General features: G+C 35.5%; 4 protein-coding genes across 4 annotated transcripts; all 4 read left to right on the top strand.

Moving 5' to 3' along the window:
• Positions 1 to 38: 38 nt before the first annotated feature.
• Positions 39 to 1,680, top strand: LOC6648650 (putative mediator of RNA polymerase II transcription subunit 26). The gene is made up of 2 exons (XM_002071885.3): positions 39 to 113; positions 179 to 1,680. The coding sequence occupies exons 1-2, from the start codon at positions 99 to 101 to the stop codon at positions 1,436 to 1,438; spliced, it is 1,275 nt and encodes a 424-aa protein (XP_002071921.1). The 5' UTR covers positions 39 to 98; the 3' UTR covers positions 1,439 to 1,680.
• Positions 1,681 to 4,303: 2,623 nt separating this feature from the next.
• Positions 4,304 to 4,936, top strand: LOC6648939. Its single transcript, XM_002071884.3, has one exon. The coding sequence runs from the start codon at positions 4,304 to 4,306 to the stop codon at positions 4,934 to 4,936; it is 633 nt and encodes a 210-aa protein (XP_002071920.3).
• A 3,496-nt stretch (positions 4,937 to 8,432) lies between these two features.
• Positions 8,433 to 10,207, top strand: LOC6648938 (filaggrin). The gene has a single exon (XM_023179417.2). The coding sequence runs from the start codon at positions 8,748 to 8,750 to the stop codon at positions 10,158 to 10,160; it is 1,413 nt and encodes a 470-aa protein (XP_023035185.1). The 5' UTR covers positions 8,433 to 8,747; the 3' UTR covers positions 10,161 to 10,207.
• Positions 10,208 to 17,283: 7,076 nt separating this feature from the next.
• LOC6648937 (microtubule-associated protein RP/EB family member 1) lies at positions 17,284 to 19,093 on the top strand. Its single transcript, XM_002071882.4, has 3 exons — positions 17,284 to 17,365; positions 17,429 to 17,504; positions 17,571 to 19,093. The coding sequence occupies exon 3, from the start codon at positions 17,577 to 17,579 to the stop codon at positions 19,014 to 19,016; it is 1,440 nt and encodes a 479-aa protein (XP_002071918.1). The 5' UTR covers positions 17,284 to 17,365; positions 17,429 to 17,504; positions 17,571 to 17,576; the 3' UTR covers positions 19,017 to 19,093.
• Positions 19,094 to 20,853: the final 1,760 nt, after the last annotated feature.

Below are 20,853 nucleotides of genomic sequence, written 5' to 3'. Positions count from 1 at the left end.
ATTTGACTTTAGCTAAAAATTAACAATTATTGCTCACACTTTGACTTGGTCAGCGGCAACAGCAGCAACACAAACAGCAGCAACACGACAATAGCAAGATGAGGCCCCTCAGTGTAAGTTGTAGGAGAATCTACTTACCGTGTGGATACAATTAATGGATAATGCTCTCATTTTGCAGTATCTTCTGTTGGTAACATTGGCATTGGCCACTGGTGGCCAGGCAGTTGTCCATGGTAATAGGAATGGCTATCGCTATAATGGGCCCTCGCATAAGTATTTGCCAGCCGAGGGAGCTCCCAGCACAGATGCTGTAACCACAACTGGACATTGGCAGCCTCAGCCGCTGCATGAGGAGCAGCGAGAGAGGGAACCAGAGTATCTGGGTAATCGTCAAGAGCATTGGCAACATCAGCAGAGCGGACATCAAGGGTCTTCTTCTTCATTGGGGCATCAGCAACAGCATCAGCAAGGCCACCGTCAAGAGCAGCAAGGACATCTTCAGCATGCACATTCCCTGCAAGAGGTAGAATATCTGATACACCAGCAACGTCCACAAGGTTTCTCCCAATATCAGGGAAACCGTCAGCTCGAGTCATCCTACGGTCAGCAGCAGCAGCATGAAAACCATCAACAGCAACATTCAGAGAATCATTGGGATTCTTCTTCCCATCACCATCAACAACAAGGACCCCATAAGCAGCAGCAGCAGCCGCAACAGCCAGAGAGTCATTGGGATTCAGCTGCCTATCAGCAGCAAGGACCCCACAAGCAGCAGCAGCAACAAACAGAGAAACCTTGGGAACATGAGCAACATGGCTCTCGTCAGCAACAACAACAACAACAACAGCTGCAAAACTATTGGGAAAACTCTTTTGGCCAGCAACAGAAAGAGAATAACTGGGAATCCTCCTATGGCCAGCAAGGATCTCAACAACAGCCAGAGAATCACTGGAGTGGTCCATTGTCGTCAAACAACATTCACGGATCGCAGGGATCCGATCGTTGGCAGCCATCATCACAATCCTCATATCCTCTGCAATCTCTGGACTTATTGCCTGTGGCTCACGCTCATGCCAACAGCCAAAAGACTCTTGCTAGGCCCACAAATCACGTTAATCAAATTCCGGGCTACACTTTGTCCAGCAATCCAGAGCACGAGCGTTTCATTGGCCTGGATGCGGCTGATAATCGTCTGCTAACCCAATCTCTACCCTTTCAATCACCATCGGCCCCCTTCAGGCCCGGCAGCAATCACCACCAGCAACACCAGCAACACCAGCAACACCAGCAGGGCCACAGTCATAACTTCTTGCAAATGCAGTCCCAATCCTATGAGTTGCCTTCCACACAGCATACCCAACATGGATGGGTGGCCAGCCAATCGGCCAATTCTCATGCCAATGAACCAAATCGTCAATTTCAGCCTCCCTACTATTGAAATTAACCACGACTTGGATTAGGTTGCTTTCTTCATTTTTTTTTCGCTCTTCTTTTCTGTTTTTTTTTTTTTTTTGGTGTACAATATTTAATTTAAATTATGCTTAAAGAATAATTTACAAACATCTAAGTAGAAATTCCAATACTTTTTGAAAATAGAAAAAGTTGAAATTGAAATTCGAACAAAGAAGTTTTAACATGACAAATTCCAGATTTTATTGTATATATACCTAGTACATATAAATAAATAAAAGTTGCATTCCACTGATAAATAAATTTTGTTGGGCTGATCTTTCCATTTCCAAATGCATTCTATGGGGAAAATCAGTTCCTCATTGCTTAAAATAAGATTTCAATTTTGATGACTTGATCAAAAATGAACCCAAAGAGGGGGAAAAAAAAACAAAACAGTTATAACTGCAATTGCTCTGCCCGTTTTTTTTTTTTTTTTTGGCTTCCTGCAGCTGCAATGAAAGTTGCAACAAAATGCAACAGCAACAAGTCTTTGGCTTTTGGCTTAATGTTATCATTTCATTTATTTTGTATTGTTGCTGTTGTTGTTGTGGTGTCTGTGTTGCTCTTGATTTTATTTATTTTACCTTCACTTTATAAATGTTGCTTCAGACACGTCCACATCCACATCCAAACCCATGGCCCATGCCATGCCCATGCCCATGTCTCAGTCTCAGTCTCTGTCTTCGTCTCCAAAAACGGAAGGCACCGCAACAATTATGATTAAATATTTACTATATAGCAGATATAGTATGCGAAAACACAAACTGAACTTTAATTAAATTTAATCTCTGACACTTAAAATTGAATTTATGTAAATTTTCTGTGTTTGTGTTTCTTCTTCTTTTGTTTCTTAACAAATTACCTCAAATTTAAATTAGATAATTAGTTTGGCTTAAAGTTCTGAAACGGAAGTGTAGTTGGTCATGTCATTTCGAGTTAGATCATGAATGTGGAATGCGAAACTATTTACGAAGTTTTGGATATACATACATATGATTATATGGAACGATGAATTAAGGACGAACTTGACAGGAACAAGAGAGAGAGAGAGAGATGGAACGACAGAGAGAAAGCAAAATTGAACTTGCCATATCTTTTCATAGAAGAAAAATTCAACTTTTTTAACAATTTTTTTTTTTGAAGAATCGTAAACTTTTTATATTCAATTCAAGCCATATTTATTTGTCTTCATATTCATTCAAATCTATTTAAATTAATTTAAATTTACTCAAATTTATTTCGATTTATTTAAATTCCAACTATAAATTATTTTTAGGAAATAATTATAAAAAAAAAAACAGCTCTCACTATATTTTACTCATTTAGTGAACTCTATTTAAAAAATATTCCAATTTATTTAATTAAAATTAATTTCAAAGTGGTTCAAAATCATTCATATTCATTTGAATGTTTATTTTAATAAACTTTTTTTGTTCAAATTCTTGAAATTCTTTCAAAACTCATTCTAATTCATTCAAACTCATTTAAGTCTTCATAACTTTATTTATTTTTTTTTAAATCCATCTGAAATCATCAAATCAAATTTATTCAAATTAATTTAAAATCTTAAATTCAATCTTCAAACACATGAATTCATTCAAATTCTTCTTAAATTCAATCTTTAATCACATGAATTCATTCAAATTCTTTTATATTTATCTAATTTCAATCAAATTAATTTAAAATTAGTCAAAAATATTTAAAATTCACTCAAATTCATTCCAATTTATTCACATTAGTTAAAAATTTATTCATATTTGAATATTCGAATTTAGTGCAATTTTTTTACATTCATGTAAGTAAGTATAGAAGTTTATTTCAATTTGTTAAAATTTATCTAAATCCATTCAAAATTTATTCAAAGTTCATTCTAGTTTATTCAAACTCATTCAAATTTATTTAAACTCTAATAATTTTATATAGATTCATTCTTTAAATTTATTTAGATTAATGAAAACTTTTTCAATTATATAGAAACTCATCGAAATGCATTTAAAATTGTTTATATTCATCTGTTTCATTCAAATTTATTTAATATTATTTTAATCTCAGTCAAATGTTCATTCGTTTAAGTTTATTCAAATTCATCTCAATTCATTTAAACTTATTCGATATTCATTCACATTTATTATAAACTATTTTTGTTGGATTTTGAAATTCATTTGAACTCATTCAAACTCAATCACGATTAAAATTATTCATTTTCTTTTAAGATGTCTCGATCGACTACAAAAAACAAATGTTTAAAAAACAACTTGTATATTCATTAAGACAAAGTTGAATCGATTAAATTTCGAATGAAGTTGATGATCTTTGGCTTAGACTTTAAGATATAGTTCAAGATCATGAATTTTAGGGTATTTTCCGCATATTCAGATGACTCTTGTGCCACTTTTGATGAAGCAGTTTAAGCAGTTTTGTGTAAATCTAGGAAATTTTTCAACTGGAAAATTTTGTATGCTAGCAAACAGCAGCGAAGGGCGTCAGTCAGTCAGTCAGTTAGTCAGACAGCCACTCAGTTACATGGATAGTTGAACTCTTAAACTGCAAATTGTTGCAATTTTGCTCCTCATTTTTGGTTGCAACATCGATTGTTAATTTTTGAAATATAAAACAGAGAGAGAGAGAGAGAGAAAGATTTGATTGATCTTCTGATATTGTGATTCAATAGAAGATTATGCAATGGGAAAATCGGAAGCTGGCATATCACCTTACAATGCCAACTAACTGCAAGCAACTCAATATATGGTTGGATATCGTATAACATCCATTGTCGACTTCAATGTTTGTTTATAAAAGACATGGTTAATCCAATGTCAACACTCAGATCGCACATAAACGCGAGTGAAAGATGATGATGATGGCAATTGAAGTGATGCTGCTGATGCTCCTTCTCACAGGCACCACAAAGGCTCAACAACAACAGCAGCAGCAGGAGGAGGAGGAGCAGAGATCAGCTCCGGGCTATTACTATCAAACCTATATGCCATGGCTATATGCCATGCCCTGGCGACCATTGATAGTGCCAACACCAGCAGCAGCGGCCCCAACACCAAATCTATCCCAATTGAGTCCAGGCTATACGGGACCACAGACCTTTCCCTCAAACAGCCAACAACAGGCAGCAGATCAGCCATTGCCAGTGCCACTTCCAGTGCCAGTTCATCAGCAGTTGGGTCTATTCATGCCACAGCCTACTCATGCCACTCTTGGAAGTCCAACACCGCTCCAGAATCACTTTACTTTACCCTTTCGACCATCTCCATTTGTCGGCTATACCGATGATGATGATGATGATGATGCCAACGACAATGATGATCAAAATGTTGTACATAATGAGATTGGGCGAGAGCCACCGTTTCATGCACCTGGCCAGAAACCTGTACAAGAAGCACAGCCTACAGAAACTCCACAAAGAAATCATCTTCAGACACATTTTGTCTATATGTCACCTAGTTATCTATATAACTTAGTGAGAAATTAAGCAATTGAAATTTATAAGCACTTAGTTTAAGGAAATAAATAATAAACAGATTAATTATTCAAAAGATTGTTAAATCAGACCTAAGTGTAAGTAATTTTTAGGTCATTCGAATCGAGAAAACTTAGTTTTCAAGTTTTGAAAACCTTTAAAAAATCCAAAAATATAGAGTATTAAAACGATTACTTAAAAGATTTCAACCCACAATCTAACTCTTACAGCATTTTGATAACTTTTACCATAAATTTGTTGTTGGCCCCCAGGTACACCTACATTCATCCATCCATCTATCCAGCTATCCACCCATCCAGCCAGCCAGCAAACCAGCCAACAAAAACTAGACTTACTTTCGAATGGCTCAAATTAAGACGCACAAGTTGGCGAATCGGCGAAATTATTGTACATACAAAATGTTGATGTATTTATATCTGTCTGTCTCGTGACCTTGGCTATAAGATTACGCAACAACAAAAAAAAAAACAACAATTTCTTTGGAGTTCCGAGTTTTTCAGCTTTTCAGTTTTTAGGTTTTAACACAATGGCACGGCAAGTGGCCCGGCCAATTACATCAACTAAAAGCCTCCAATGAGAAGATGAAAAAGAAAAAAAAAAGCCCCAACAACAACAATAAAACGGTTAAAGTGTGTGAATGACTAGCTAAATGACCCTACTAAACGCAAAAACCAATTGATGGAAATTTAATTCAGAGTCATTTCAGATTTTGCTGAGTATTTTGAATCTCTGCCCTCCAATTGGAAAGCAAAACGTGTTTTATTTAAAATGCTTACTAAGACAAAAATTAAGAAAGTAATTTCTAGATATATATATATATATATATATATTCTGGTTCACAAAAGCGATTAAAGAAAGTTAGGTCTAATATGTTTTAAATCCATCTTTACTGCCTATGAGTTGGTTGAATTTTTGAGAATCCAGTGAAATGCATTATCCAAAATTCCTCAATACTAATTAAAGGCACGTGAATCCACTTTTTGAATTCATTCATTTCTCTTTCTCAATTCAAATTGTATGATTTGCCGATCTACATACATACTTCAAAAATATTTTCCCACATCGAAAGGGCCTAAGAAAGTGATGCATAAAACCGATTCAAAGTGATTTCAAATATAACCAGTAGCTAAAGAAATTGCCAACATTGTTGTTGTTGTTGTTGTTGGGGCAGCTGACAAAACTGCCATCATCATCATCATCATCATCGCCATCATGATGACCATCATCATGACACATCCATATACCATACCTGTTAGTTGAAATTAAATGCAATTTACGCATAAACCAAAGTTGACTTTGTATTGGAAGCGAGCGGTTTTTGAGGTTTCGTTTTTTTCTCGTCTCATTTTTTATTTCTTTTTTTTTTTTTCTTTTATTTTTTTTGTGGATTGCAAAGGGGGAAATGCGTGAGTGCAGACATGCGATATGGAAAAGTATCACTTGAACTTGAGTTCAGCTGGGCAAGGTAAGGTAAGGTAAGGCAAGTCAGAAACAGAAACAGAAACCAAATAGCTAGTCACAGTGTGGCAAAGGTCTTTAAAAAATAACCATGATATATCTACATATATTTTCTATAAACGGTTTAGATTTTAATAGTTTAGTTAGATAAGTAATGGTTCAGAAAAAGAAAAAATGAAAAGTAACTTAATTAAAATGGCATCTAAATACTTTTTCACTCGGCTCGAACTTTGGAACCAAGGATCACAGTCATAGTTTTTTTACATTATCCTCTTCTTATCTAATTTTACCTGATCGTATTAGACATACTAGATAGAAAGACATACAAAAAAGTACAAAAAGTGTTTAAATTGGAATATTTATAGATATTTTGTGGGTAAATCGCTAATGTCAGCTTTTGAAAAACAAATAAAAAGAAAAAAATCAAGCACTTTGGGTAAGTTCAGTGCCAGATTAAGCCAACGTGGGCCAAAAATCGAAATATTTTAGGATGGTTAGTTAAATAAGTCTCTCTTTGTGAGACAAAACTAATCTTTATCTTAAGATCTATGTATTGGACAATGGGTGTTATTGGAGTTTAGCATTAGGGATACTTATACTTAGCTTAAATATTATTACAATATGTAGTAGGGTCAGGGTTTTGTTATTAGAAAAACTAAAAGTTCATCTTCTAGTGTGAAAGTAAGGAACGTTAGGGAAATGAAAACCGATTAAAAATTTTGCATATCTACAAATTCCTAATGATTATGGTTTGTATAGAATTTTGTAGACATTAATTTTTAGGTCAATCTGCACTGTTTTTTGGTCAATTTCTAACTGATATTATGCCAGAAATAATCCTATATAATATTTAGAAGAAAAAAAAACAGTTTAGAATAGGCAAACTAAAAAGTTTTTGAGACTTTAATACTGATTAAAAGAAATCATGAAAATAAACATAATTTTTCAAATATTTAAAAAAATAAGTTTACAAAAATAGAGCCTCTTAAAATTAAGAATTTTTTAAATGATTTGCTGTTTATTGAAATTTTGTTGTCTTGCTTTAAAAGATAACTTGATAATTTGAGTGATTTAATAAATCCAATTTATAAAGCATTAACATGAGATCTTTCGAAAATTTGTTGAAGTTTGTTAGAGATTCTTAAAGTTTAGACTGGCAAGTAAGGCCTTCGGCTTACAATTAGACGAAAACTACATCCATACACTAGCCTGGGATTCGAACCCGGATCCTCCTTGTTCAGTTGACTAAATGACTGGGCCACTTAGACAACTCATCTACCGAGGACTGCTAAAGAATGGAATCATGCAGTGATCAAAAATCTTTTAACAGATCCCCAAGTCACTAATTAACTTTGGTCTTCATTTATTTTCTTTAAAAGAAAAAAAAAACCTGCTTAAAATCCCATTTACTTCATATATATAGAACATCTATTTCGACGGCTAATCAACTATATATTTTGTTGTGTTTTGTCTTCGATATAAATTTAAATTTCAAAATCGCACCAAAATTGAAAAATATGAAAAATTTCAATTTCAAGTTCTTTTAACTGTTTTTTTGGCAGTTTTAATGTTTAGATCAACAACTAGTAGGATATTTTTTTTCTATCTGATTCAACAAAAAATTATAAAAATCAATTTAAAAAACAAAACAAATTTGATTTGAACAAAGAAGATGTTTAATTTGGTGTCTTTTGAACTTGAATCTAAACTGAATTGATCCCAAACGATCAAGCTCAAAGCCCATTGAGTTTGCCCCACTGTGGCGACCGTTAAACGAGAGTGAGAGTAAAAGGTACATCAAAAGCTAGCGACAGAGCAAAGCCGAACCGAAACCGAAACCGAAAACCGTTTGGCTTGATATGCAAAACTTATGAGTGAGTGAATGGTTGGTAGGTAGCTAACTAGAAAGGGAGGGGGTGATCAGCGATCGCTGAGAGGGGGGTGGCATAGGCGTTGCCGCTTTGGCTGCAGCGGCGGCGACGGCAGCAGCGTCTTACTAACTGTTAAATGCGTTGACTTGGCGTTTTTCGCATGGTTGCGTCGACTGCGACGGCGACGACGACGACGACTCCAACGACGACTCCAGCAACAACGATGGATGATGACGAGTGTTTTGGGCGTTTGGGTTTTTGGCGCACATATAAAAGGGTTGGCCATCTCGGAGGTCGTCCACATTGCGGTGGCTACTTTTCAAGCTCAACAACAACAGAAACAGCAGCAGCACAAAAACGAAAACGAAAATAGACAATATACGAAACGGTTTTTCCTTGTGCCTCTTTAGATTTCCCCATTTTTTAGTTTATATATATTTTTTTGCCAATTTTTTTGTCGGTGAAGTGTGAAAATGAGAATCAAGTTAATGCCAATATTGTGGCTGTTGGGCTTTGCGGCAGCAGCAGCAGCAGCGGCAGCATCTTCCCCTTCAGCAACATCTGCAGCAGCACCTGCAGGAGCAGCAGCAGCTGGGGCAGGAACAAAACTGAAAAGGGATGCTGGCCTCAGCTTTGGCAGTGGCCTGTATCATGGACCATCCCATAAATATTTGCCACCTAGTTCCAGTTCGCATGGCATAGGACATGGCTATGATTATGCCTTGGGCCTGGGCTCCAGCAATGGCTATGATTTTGGTCATCACCTGGATGCGGTTAGCTATCAGCAAACACGTCCACACTATCCACATCAACATCATCATCACCATCAGCCGCAGCAGCAGCAGCAGCAGCATCATCATTCCTCATCTCTGTCCCATCATCCGAAAGTGGAGACTTATATTGTCCAGACGAGCGGCGGCAGTGGAGGCAGTAGCTATGCTAGCTTTGGTCATGGTCATGGTCATGGTCAAGGCTATAAATATGCAGCTCCTCACTCGAGTGGAGGCAGCGGCGGCGGTTCGTATGTTCATCTCTTAAGCAGTGGCCATAAATTGCCCGGATCTGGCACTTATTTGCTAGCCACGCCCACAGCTGATTACTATGCCGCCTCGCATCAGGGTTATCATTCGAGGCCCACATCCTATGGTACTCCAGGACGCTTGAGTTTGGGTCATAGCTCCAGTTTGGAACACCAATTGGCAGCCATTGCTGGAGCTGGAGATGAGCATCACTCTGGCTCTGGCTCCGCCAATGCAGTCTCTTCCGTATCGTCTGGATCATCCGCATCCGGTTATAGCTATGAGCCACCATCGATACCCTTTGGCAAGATACCAACCCTGACCACCAGCTATGGTGTGCCTCTGTTGCCCGGCTATGAGCATCAGCCATCGTCGTCGCACTATGATGAATCGCTGCCCGAACAGGATTTGGATGCTGAATTGCCCAGCCATTCGCTGCACACGGATTCGCATCAGACACCCGCCTATGCCCTGGGCCACAAGGGTTTGGGCCATTTCACCTATACGGCGAGTAAGCCACATGCCCTCAATACCGACATCCATGGATATTCGCATCCGCTGCAGCATCCGCTGCCATTGCAGCTGCCTCTGGCTTTGGGCCATCATCAGGAGTTGAGCAAGGCTCCGTTTAAGCCAAGCGCGTTTTTGGGTGCCAAACATGAGGGTAGCTCCATTTCCAGTTCCAGTTCGAATTCCATATCGGGCTATGACTATGCCACGCCCACATCTTTGGGCTATGACTATAGCCAGCCGCAACCTGGTCCACTTTATGGTGCTCCTGGCCAATCGGGAGATTCGGCCACACCCATTTTTGAACCAGAGGCCACATATCTCCCACCAGCCACGCCCACACATGGTTATCACTAAACATCGACTCTAGATTTAACTGTTAATATATATATACATATATCTATCCACATATTGTATTTAAAAATTTTATTTAGTTAAGTAAATTTGCTCGCCCTTATTTTTTTTTTTTTTCTTATTGCAATAAATTGAAAATAAAAATGTTAATTTTGATTAGAAATTCGGAAAGTGGAGTTCATTACTTACTTTCCTCCTCCTGTCTGTCTGCCTGGCCAAGTTCCAGTTTTAGTTTTCGGATCTTTTTTAGCATTCACAAGTTGTTACCATTTTTGATTTTCTGTTGTAGGCGGATTTCGCTTTTTATTTCATTCTCTTTCCCTCTTTCCCTTTCGCCCCATCTCACTCTGTGAATTTTATTTGATTTCTTTTTGGCATTTGGAGCAGGTCGAAGCAGAAAACTATAACCACGCCGTTTGATTACCAATTAGATGGATACTAAAGGTCTCTATATATCTGTAGATTTGATTGGTGGGGGGGGATTACTTGGGATTCCAAGAGTGAAGTGTAAATGGAATAACATTTTCTATATCCAATTTGGTAGCAGAACCTGAAGACACTCATTATCCAGTTCAGCATCAGAAGTACTCCAAACTCTATATCGAATGGGATAACTTCTGGCGTTTCAAAACCGCTTAAATTTCTCTTTTTTCCAAAAGTTTTTTAGTTTTTTTCAACTTTTTAAACTCGAAACGAAGTATTAAAGGTCGCCTATTCTGATTTTGTCTTTCAAATACTTTCCTTCACTTTCCTAAGAACATCCTAAAGATCCATAGTTTAAGCAAAATTCCAATAATTCTGATTTGAAACTTATATTGATTCTGATTCTGTGTCTTAAAAACGTTCCTTAACGTTAAATGTTCCCAAATTTAAGTTTAATTTCCGAAAATTCTTTTAAAACTTATATTAATTCTGATTCTGTGTCCTTAAAACATACTTTTAGTTAGCTAGAGACGTCTTGTTTGAATGAAATACCAATAGATCTTTTGAAATTTTTGATAAATTGTGTTTCTGAGTCTAAAAAACTTATCTAGGAACATATTAAAGGTTCTTTACAAAATTCTTTAGAAACACTTTAAAAAAAAAAATCCTTGTGTAGTGTAGGAGAAGAAAAAAAAAGATTGTCTTCATTGTCTCTATCTATAAAAAGAAGTAAAAACCATTTCTAGAATGTTTTTATTAAAAGAGTTTCATCGGTTTATACAACTTTTTGAATGTATTAAATGCTTGACTAATATTCCAATAAAAAGACTTTTGAAAATCTTATTAATTCGTTTTTAATTTCGTCTTCAGATTTCATATCTCAAGAACCTTTTTGTAAGTGTTTATTTGTTTGTTTTTATTAAGGAAATGTTTCCTTCATTTTAACTGTCTCTGACAAATTTAAAAAAAATTACTTTATACTTTTCGTATTAAACTTTGTCTGACCCAACGAAAAACCATTCGCTGGATGATGGATGAAGTGCTGGCTGTAGAGCGATCATTGATCAAATTAATCAACAAGTCAATCGCCATAACCGACACCATTATTACCTCCATTATAACCATCATTGGGGTCTTATGCAATGGACGTTGATCCTTAAATCGCTGACCCACATTCGATTGGAGTCAGATAGTGAGAGAGTGGCAGAGAGAGAGAGAGAGAGAGCGGAAGGTGGAGAGAGGGCGGAGGTAGACGTCGAAATGAAAGTGAAAGGATGACAAGTTCAGTTGATGCGTGCAAAATATTAAAACGAATTGACTTGGCCAACCGACGACCAGTTGTAAGTTGTTATTGTTGTTGCTATTGTTGTTGGTTAGTCAGTGGATGTTTTGTTGCGGGTCAATGCACCTAATGTTAATCCCCCCACCCTTGCCCCCCCCCCCCCTAACCCTATGTTAAATGCCATCAATTCACATACGGAATGTAATTAACCTTAGCCTTAACAAAATTAAAGCGGAAACTAGACTAAAATCTTTTATCTAGACCAAAAAGATTCTCTTCATTGTCTCATTGTTCAACTCATTGGGGGGGGGTCTGAGACAGGTTCAAAGATTTGGCTCACTGTTACGTCGAAACTAAAGGCGATTGCCTAATACATGAAATGAGACAAGACTAAACAAATTTTCATTTCTTTCTCTTTATTTTGAAAAATTGTGTCAACAAGTTCATTGGGGCACAAATCAACAGGCAACAACAAAAGGAAACCGAAATGAACAATAAATTAGATAATTTTCTTTATACTATATACTATATGAATGTGGATACATAAGTAGGTACAGCATGGCGAGGGATTTATGTGTATGAATGCCATCAATAATTTTTATATTATATGACAGGTTGAATGAATGAATGGATGAATGAATGAATGAGGGAATGCTCCATACGCCGAATTGGTATCTGCCCTGCCCAGTCCGCTGATCGATCGATGGATCGATCGATTGTATGTAGAGCCATGGGCGTTATTTGACCCCCATTTGAGTGTGTGTGTGTGTGTGTGTTTTTCTTTCTTTACAAATGAGGGCATGTCCATTCCACATAAAAAATATCTCGAAATCTTTCCTCTCTGATGCAAGTCGGACTACGACCATGTTCAGTGTAAATTTGTGATATTGTTTTTGCACCTGAACTTTACTTTTTACAAGCCACAACCAACACATAAAACCAGAGGGTCGGAGCTTATTTTCGGCCGAGCCGAAGTTTGTATACCCTTGCAAATTTGTGTTGGTACTCTTCCCTCACCTTAAGCCGTCAAAGTTTAATGTTAGCGAAAGAATCTTTAATCGAATGTGTATATGACAGCTGTATAATATAGTTATACGATTTTGATCAAATTTGGCAGTTATTACATACATATATTTAACTGACAAACTTTTACGAAAAGCGAATGAAAAGTTACTGATAAAAGTCACTCTTTTCGACCGATACTTCCTATGGGATCTATATGATATAGTCATCCGATATTGATCAAATTTTGTTTAGTCATTAAAAGACTAGAAAATATTAATTTTTGTGTTTAGAAATCAACAGAGTTCGATCCGATCCGGCAAGGGTATAGAAATGTTGTCCGTTTCTCTATAGCGAGGTCAGGTTAAGAAGTTTTGATTGGATGGTGATACAATGGCCACGAATTTTTGACGTTTATGATGTTTAAGATGAACTACACAAGTTTGGTTTTGTTTTGGGGCCAAATTGAAATCCTGATTTTTGTATGCAAACTTTCGTATTTTTGGTAAAATATAATTTGGCGTCAAATGATATGTTTTTCATCGCTTCTAAAAAATAAGTATGTCCTTATACATAGCTACCAGCTATCACCGGCAACTATGGGCCGAAATAGCCATATAGCAGGATTGGCAAATGCTTAGGGCCCCGCGACTTGAGTGGTCCCTCGCTATCAGAGCGGTGTTAAAAAAAACAGTTCTGAGCAAACTAGGAAAATTTACAAAAAATTTAATGTAAAGAGTTCTTGAAAACTCTTAACTTTGCGAGTCTGTAACTTTGCCCAATTTCAATCGAAAGTGATATCTCTCTTAGAATATAATTTACGCTAGTTTTAAGTATTAAATATATTTTTAAGCAAGACAAAAAATGTCAATGAACAACAAAATATTCCAATTAACCTTAATTTCATGAAGCTTTTATTTAGAAAATTGTTTGATTTTGTCAAAAATTCAATAAAGAATAATGGCTTTCTATGTGCATTCAAATCTCGTGGTGGTCAATGGGTTAGAGCGGTTTTTTTTAAACTTTGAATTTGATTTTCTCGGCTCCCAAGAAATTTAATGAAGAAATTTTTTCAGTTATTACTTGGTTATTGTACCACGATCCGTAATTATTTTCATGCCAGTCTTCGACTTTTTTTTTTACAGTTGCGGTTGAACAAATTCCGTCGGTTAAATCACCAAAGATTATTTTTAAAAATCTCAAATATTCTGTAATTACTAGTTAGTTTTAATTACTTAGTATCTATCTCTAAAAGTATGTGGCTTTACTCTATTCCTAAAAGTATACTACACCTTCTACAAAGAAACATATTTATATTTTTCCTATTAATTTCCGGATGGAACTTTAAATTATACTTTCGACAGGTTTCCAAGACATTTCTTTAATTCCTGATCAAGTGACTTTCGAAGCATCCAATGACTATTAAGTCATCCATATAAAAGGAAAGGTGTTCGACCCGTGAATGCAAAGAACATCACTCTTTGGAACGAGTTTGTTGCAATTTTTAATCCATACGCTTTAAACGTTTAAATCATCTGTTAAAAATTATGTTATATCTTGAGAGTTTTCATCTTCTTGATGAAATCCTGACATTAAGTCTAAACAAGAGAAATATTTAGCACGACCTAGTTGGTCGAGGATATCGTCCATTCTAGGTAATGGTAATGTATCTGCTACTAGTTGTTTATTAATTTTACTATCATCAACTACCAATCTTTACCTTTGTTGGACTATAGAACTCAGAGATCAAGGGTTCAATATCATATCATCGCTAACCAATTTGTCCACTTGTTTATTGATTTCATTTTTTTGGCTATGCGCTATTCTGTAATGTACGATGATCCTGACAGGATCGCCATGTAATAGGCGAAGGCAAGGTTGATTTGTTGGGTCCTTAACGGCACTTAAAGATAACCATTAAGTATTAGTTCTAATTACTTAGTATCTAACCCTAAAAGTATGTGGCCTAACTCTATCCCAAAAAGTATACTATAGTAAACTTTAAGCTTGCATTGAAACCTCAAAAATTAAAGTATTCCTATTTTCGTAGAAATACGTACGATTTAGTAAAAATTAAGTTATTTTCAAAGAAAATTTTAAAAATCTTTAACACTCTCAAATAGTTGCAAACTTTCGTATCGACCGATTTTTAAAATTCATATATGTATGTAAATATTAGTTTATGTATTAAAAAGTAAACAAAGTCCTGATGCTTTTACCGAATAGAGCTCTGCTCTGTTTATAGTCCTGCTACTTAACAGTATTTTAAGGATTGGACACATATCAAACTGTTGGAAGACTGCTCTAAACACCATGGTCCCAAAGCCGGAAAAGCAGCATTCTAAAGTCAATGAATATAGGTGATCCTAAAGCGTATAATGGCTCTTGAGTCTGTAACACAGATCATTCCGAAGTGGCACCTAAGCAACTTCATCGTTTAGTAAATCGGATGCTATGGAGCATAAAATGTATACAGTTGCCATATTTATGGATATTCAGCAAGCTTTTGACAGGGTGTGGCATGATGGCCTCCTAGTTAAGCTGAAATTCATATTAACGCCGCAGCTTTTCCAACTAGTATGCAGTTTTCTGAAAGATAGAAATTTGAGAGTTGTTGTCGACGGAGTCAAATCTTGTCCCTATGCTTATATGCCCACCTGTACAGAAATCACTAGGTTGGATGAAAATAATGCGCTGCAGCGCTGACCAGAAGTCCAAGCATCACTTGTACCACGCTTTAGAGCCATATGTATCCCGTTTTGAGGATTGGGCTTTAAAGTGGAACATAGGCGAGAACTGCAGCAACAAGATGGAATCTAGAGTCCAGCACCAGAGCTTTCATAAATAGGAAACTATAGTTCAAATCCCACACCACCACATGGTCAAGCAGTCAATAATGGCAAAAACAAGGAAAATGGTTCTTGGTTGCTTGCACCTGGCAACAAAGTGACAATTCACAAAGCTCTACTAAGCCCCATATGGAAATTTAATGTAGATTAGTTTGATGCAATCAAAAATACTAAACAGTGTATAAGCAAAGTATCTTGGTATATTCAAGACAAGGATATTGAAAGGACCTGGCCGTCCCTAAGGTGGGTGATGCTATGAAGCGATATGCAACGTGCCACATTCTAGGCAGACAACTTACGGCCAGACCCAGAAAGAGAAGACTGAAGCGATACCACCCATCGAATCTCCCTAATATGTCGTACCAATAAATCAACCATATTTGTTATTTCAAATTTGATTTTAAAATGTGCCAAGCTGCAATTGAAAGTCAATTTGGAATTTGCCGAAATATAGTCTGAAAATAAAGATAGATTAGTAGAAATAGAAAGTGCAGATGCATTTAGGGCCCAAAAACTTGTCCCTATATGTATAATCCGACACAGATTAGACTATGTAGAAAGACTTACCCTTACTCACTGTTGTTTTAGAGTTACCATTTCCCTCCGATGAAATAATCCTGAAAGTTAACTTTTATTTTTATGTCACTTTCACCCAACTGAACGATATGGTAACTTTAAGTCAATCTACTTACCTTCGACATTCGCATATTTCAATTTAGATACCTGCGACATTTGAATGTGAAACAAAAAATCAAGGTAGTCAGTTGAGCACCATAATATTTCATTGTAATCTCAACTGGCTTTCAAGGCAGTTCGGTTCTCGTAAGGTCTGTAATATATATTAGTAATATTCCAAAAAAATCCGCATTTCGATTCTGGTGAGTATCAAAAATGAAAAAAAAATAAATCCAAAAAGAAAAATCAGAAGTAAAATTTGCCCCATAACATATCATTGTAGTCTCAACTGGCTTTCAAGGCAGTTCGGTTCTCGTAAGGTCTGTAATATATTTTAGTAATATTCCAAAAAAAAACCCGCAGTTCGATTCTGGTGAGTATAAAAAATTAAAAAAAAAAAAATCCAAAAGGAAAAATCAAAAATAAATTTGCCCCATAATATTTCATTGTAGTCTCAACTGGCTTTCAAGGCAGTTCGGTTCTCGTAAGGACTGTAATATATTTTAGTAATATTCAAAAAAAAATCCGCAGTTCGATTCTGGTGAGTATCAAAAATTAAAAAAAAAAAAATCCAAAAGGAAAAATCAGAAGTAAATTTGCCCCATAATATTTCATTGTAGTCTCAACTGGATTCCGAGGCAGTTCGGTTCTAGTGAAGTCTGTAATATATTTTACGAATATTATATTCCAAAAAAAGTCAGCAGTTCGATTCTGGTGAGTATCAAAAATTAAAAAAAAAAAAAAATCCAAAAGGAAAAATCAGAAGTAAATTTGGGGCAAATCTAGTTACCTTCGACATTCGAATAATTCAATCTAGATACCTGCGACATTTGAATAATTCAATCTAGATACCTGCGACATTTGAATGTCAAACAAAAAATCAAGGTAGTCAGTTGAGCCCCATAATATTTCATTGTATTCTCAACTGGATTCCCAGGCAGTTCCGGTCCAAAAAAAAAGTCCGCAGTTCGATTCCGGTGAGTGTATAAAAAATTTAAAAAAAAATCAACAAAAAAATTACCCATAATATTTCATTGTAGTTTCAAGGCAGTTCTGTTCCCTCAAGATCTTCAATATATTTTACTAATCTAAAAAAAAGAGTGTAATTCGATTCTGGTGAGTCTATCAAAAATTGAAAAAAATTTCAAAAAAGATAAATCAGAAGTAAATTTGTATTTTTAGGTCATCATGTCGATGAAAAATGTGTCCGCGACCACTGGTGAGCGATATCTATCCCGTACTGAGCTCCTGGATTGGGTAAATGGTATGCTGGGGTCGAATTACACAAAGCTGAATGATTTACGTACGGGTGCCGCCTATTGCCAACTGTTCCACATCCTGAAACCAGATGCCATTAACGTGAAGAAAGTGAAATGGACAACGACTACAGATTTTGATTATATTCAGAATTTCCGTCTGCTCCAGATGGGTTTTCATCGCTCATGTGTCCAGAAGGATATACCAGTGAACTTGCTGATCAAGGACACTCTTCAGGATCACCTGCAGTTTGTGCGTTGGTTCTATAAGTTCTTTATGATCAATCGATCAGCTGAGCCAGATAGCTATGATGCCTCGGCAGAACGAAAACACGCTCTGGGAGACCGTAAATTGACTCGCAATAGCAAGCAGACCTCGACACAATTGTCGATCAAAATGACGAAACCGAGAACCTTGAACCGATCTGCGTCCATGGAACTAAACGAGCGCCGTGGTGGCACAGCACAACCAAAACGTCCAATGGCTACTGGTCTGGCAAAACGTCAGCAGATAGTTAACGAGGACAAACAGAGGCTTCAAAAGCAAGTCAAAGATGAGCTCAAATTGCCTGAGGTATGGAAGAAATCATATAACTCTGATTCCATACATTTGTCATTGCATTCGACGAGCACTTCTGATCAAGATATGTCCAAATTGATCAAATCCATTGATGATGCAGTGATCAATCAATTGATGAAGGACCCGAAGGAATCTCAAGATGAGGATGTGATCAATCAATTGATGAAGGACCCGAAGGAATCTCAAGATGAGGATGTGATCAATCAATTGATGAAGAACCTGAAGGTATCTCAAGATGAGGATGTGATCAATCAATTGAAGGACCCGAAGGAATCTCAGGATGAGTCACCGGTCGTATTAAAGAAGGCTACTTCCTCTGGAAAGGAAAAAAAGAAGTCCAAACCATTGGCCGAAAAGAAAGTGTCCAAACCATTGGCCGAAATGGCTGTGTCCGATATGGAAGCCATTTTCCCGAAGGGGAATCGTGCTCCACCTGAAGATGAGAGCTCTTCATACAAGTATAAGCCACTACCAACTGATACTGAGGATGACTCTGAAGAGGATGAGAAGGTTGACAAGAATCAGAAGGATAAGGATAATGAGAACAAGGACAAGAAGATCAAAGTGCCAGAGAGTGACGATGATGATGATAAAGCCGAATTGATGGAAGTCATGGAAGAATTAACCAACTTGGAGTCCATGCATCGCATTGTAGATGGAGAACTGAAGGCCTTTTCCGCAAAGATCCATCGTGTATATTATAAATGCGAAAATGTTAGCACGTTGGATCGAGTTGAGATCTTATCTATGCTTCATGCTCCCGAATCTGTCGATTTAAATAATTTATCATAGTTATCAGTTATTGTTTTTCCAAATTTTATCAATGTTTATCATGTGTTTAGATGTTTTAGATGTTCTATACTGCAAAATTTATAATGAGCAACATTTCAATGTTGTTCAAAAAAAAAAAGAAGGCATAAACCATAAAAAAAATAAAAATAAATAATAATAAATCAATCCAAATCAAATTCGTTTCAGTTTTTTATACATATTTTTTGTTGTATTTAATATTCAATATTTATTCTCTCTTGTTTTATAGTATACATTTTTTTAAAATAATTTCATAATTTCACACAGAAAAAAAAAATCAATAAACTACAATTAAGTCTAAATTCAAAAATTTGAAACAGAAAAAAAAAATTCGTTTAAACATAAAATTCAAATTTTAAATGATTTCATTCAATTGCAGAGAGAAAATACAAATGAGAATTAAAAGCTATATATCCTAGATTATACTCAATCGAGTGGGAGTATGGAAGAATAGTGAGTGTGAGTAATGAGATTTCCAGTGTTTTGAGGGGGGGTGGGTGGTGGGTTGGTTTGGGTTTTACTAAGCCAAAATTCATATCTACTTGGCGACGACAAGTGTACAACTTTTTGGCTTAGGGCTGTAACCAGGGCAGATATATCTGGGGGGACAGCCATATAGAACACTTACATATATTTCAACTTAAAAATATATCTTCCGCTTAGATTTCAAACTAAAAAATTTATAATTGATTTATGTGTGTGTGTGTGAGTGTATATTATCTCTTGCCTTATTTTTCTTTCCTCTGTACTTTTTTGTTTGTTTCACTTATCATTTTTTTTTTTGTTTTGTTTAGTTTTGTTTTGTTTTATAATACCAACACCAAGCGATTGCACAAAAAACCCGTTGTTGCTTACAGAACTAGACAAAAAAAGATTTAGGCATATCTTTTATTTGATATCTTTATATGCATATGCGTTAATAATAATGTATATTGTAAGTTATACATAAATGTATATATATATATATATATATATATATATTCATTCATTTCGTTTCGTTTTTGATAATAAATCGGCTACAAAATCAAATGGATAAGTCCTACTATATGCTCAAAGTTTGTTAAATATATATATATATATAGATTTAACTTTCGATTCATTCGAAATCTTATGACTCTACAAACAAAATTATATATAAGAACTAACAACTTATAGATTTCTGTTTTCATTTCTTGTTTCTTTTTCAGTACAATAGGTGGTCATAATTTAAGTACTAAATTTTACTTATTAAACACCAGTGTGTGTGTATATATGTGTGTGTGTGTGTTAAGTAGTTTTTGTTATGCTTAGATTTCAACTTTTTGATTAGAAAAGACATTATATAGGTTTTTGCATGTTTTTGAACTTATATTCTAAAGCCTTAAGTAAATTAGTTTCATCATGTGTTGTTGTTCTTCTTGTTTTTGTTTTAATGCCTCTTTTACAATGTTTTTGTTTTGTATGTGTATGTGTGTGATATTTAATAGATTTATATATATAAATTAAATGATGTATATATATATATATATATATACATATATGTTTGTGTTTATTAATGCTTTCATATAAATGCCAACGTTTATTGTTCATGATGATATTTCTTTTTCTATTTTTGAAAGATATATATATCTATATATAAATTTCATAATTTGTTGCTTAAAGCCTTGTATATATATATATATATATATATGCATTAACATATATGCGTATATGAGAATAGTTAAACAGAAAAAAAAAAACTTTTGACTAATAAAGCAAAATTCATGGATTTGCTGAAGAGTAAAAAAAAAAGATCATACATAATTCAATTCAATTCAATTAACTAAATCTAATGCGCATT

This window comes from Drosophila willistoni (assembly GCF_018902025.1).
Source record: "Drosophila willistoni isolate 14030-0811.24 chromosome XL unlocalized genomic scaffold, UCI_dwil_1.1 Seg141, whole genome shotgun sequence".
In the NCBI taxonomy this organism is placed as follows: Eukaryota; Metazoa; Arthropoda; class Insecta; order Diptera; family Drosophilidae; genus Drosophila; species Drosophila willistoni.
This window is presented reverse-complemented; position numbering and strand designations above follow the sequence as displayed.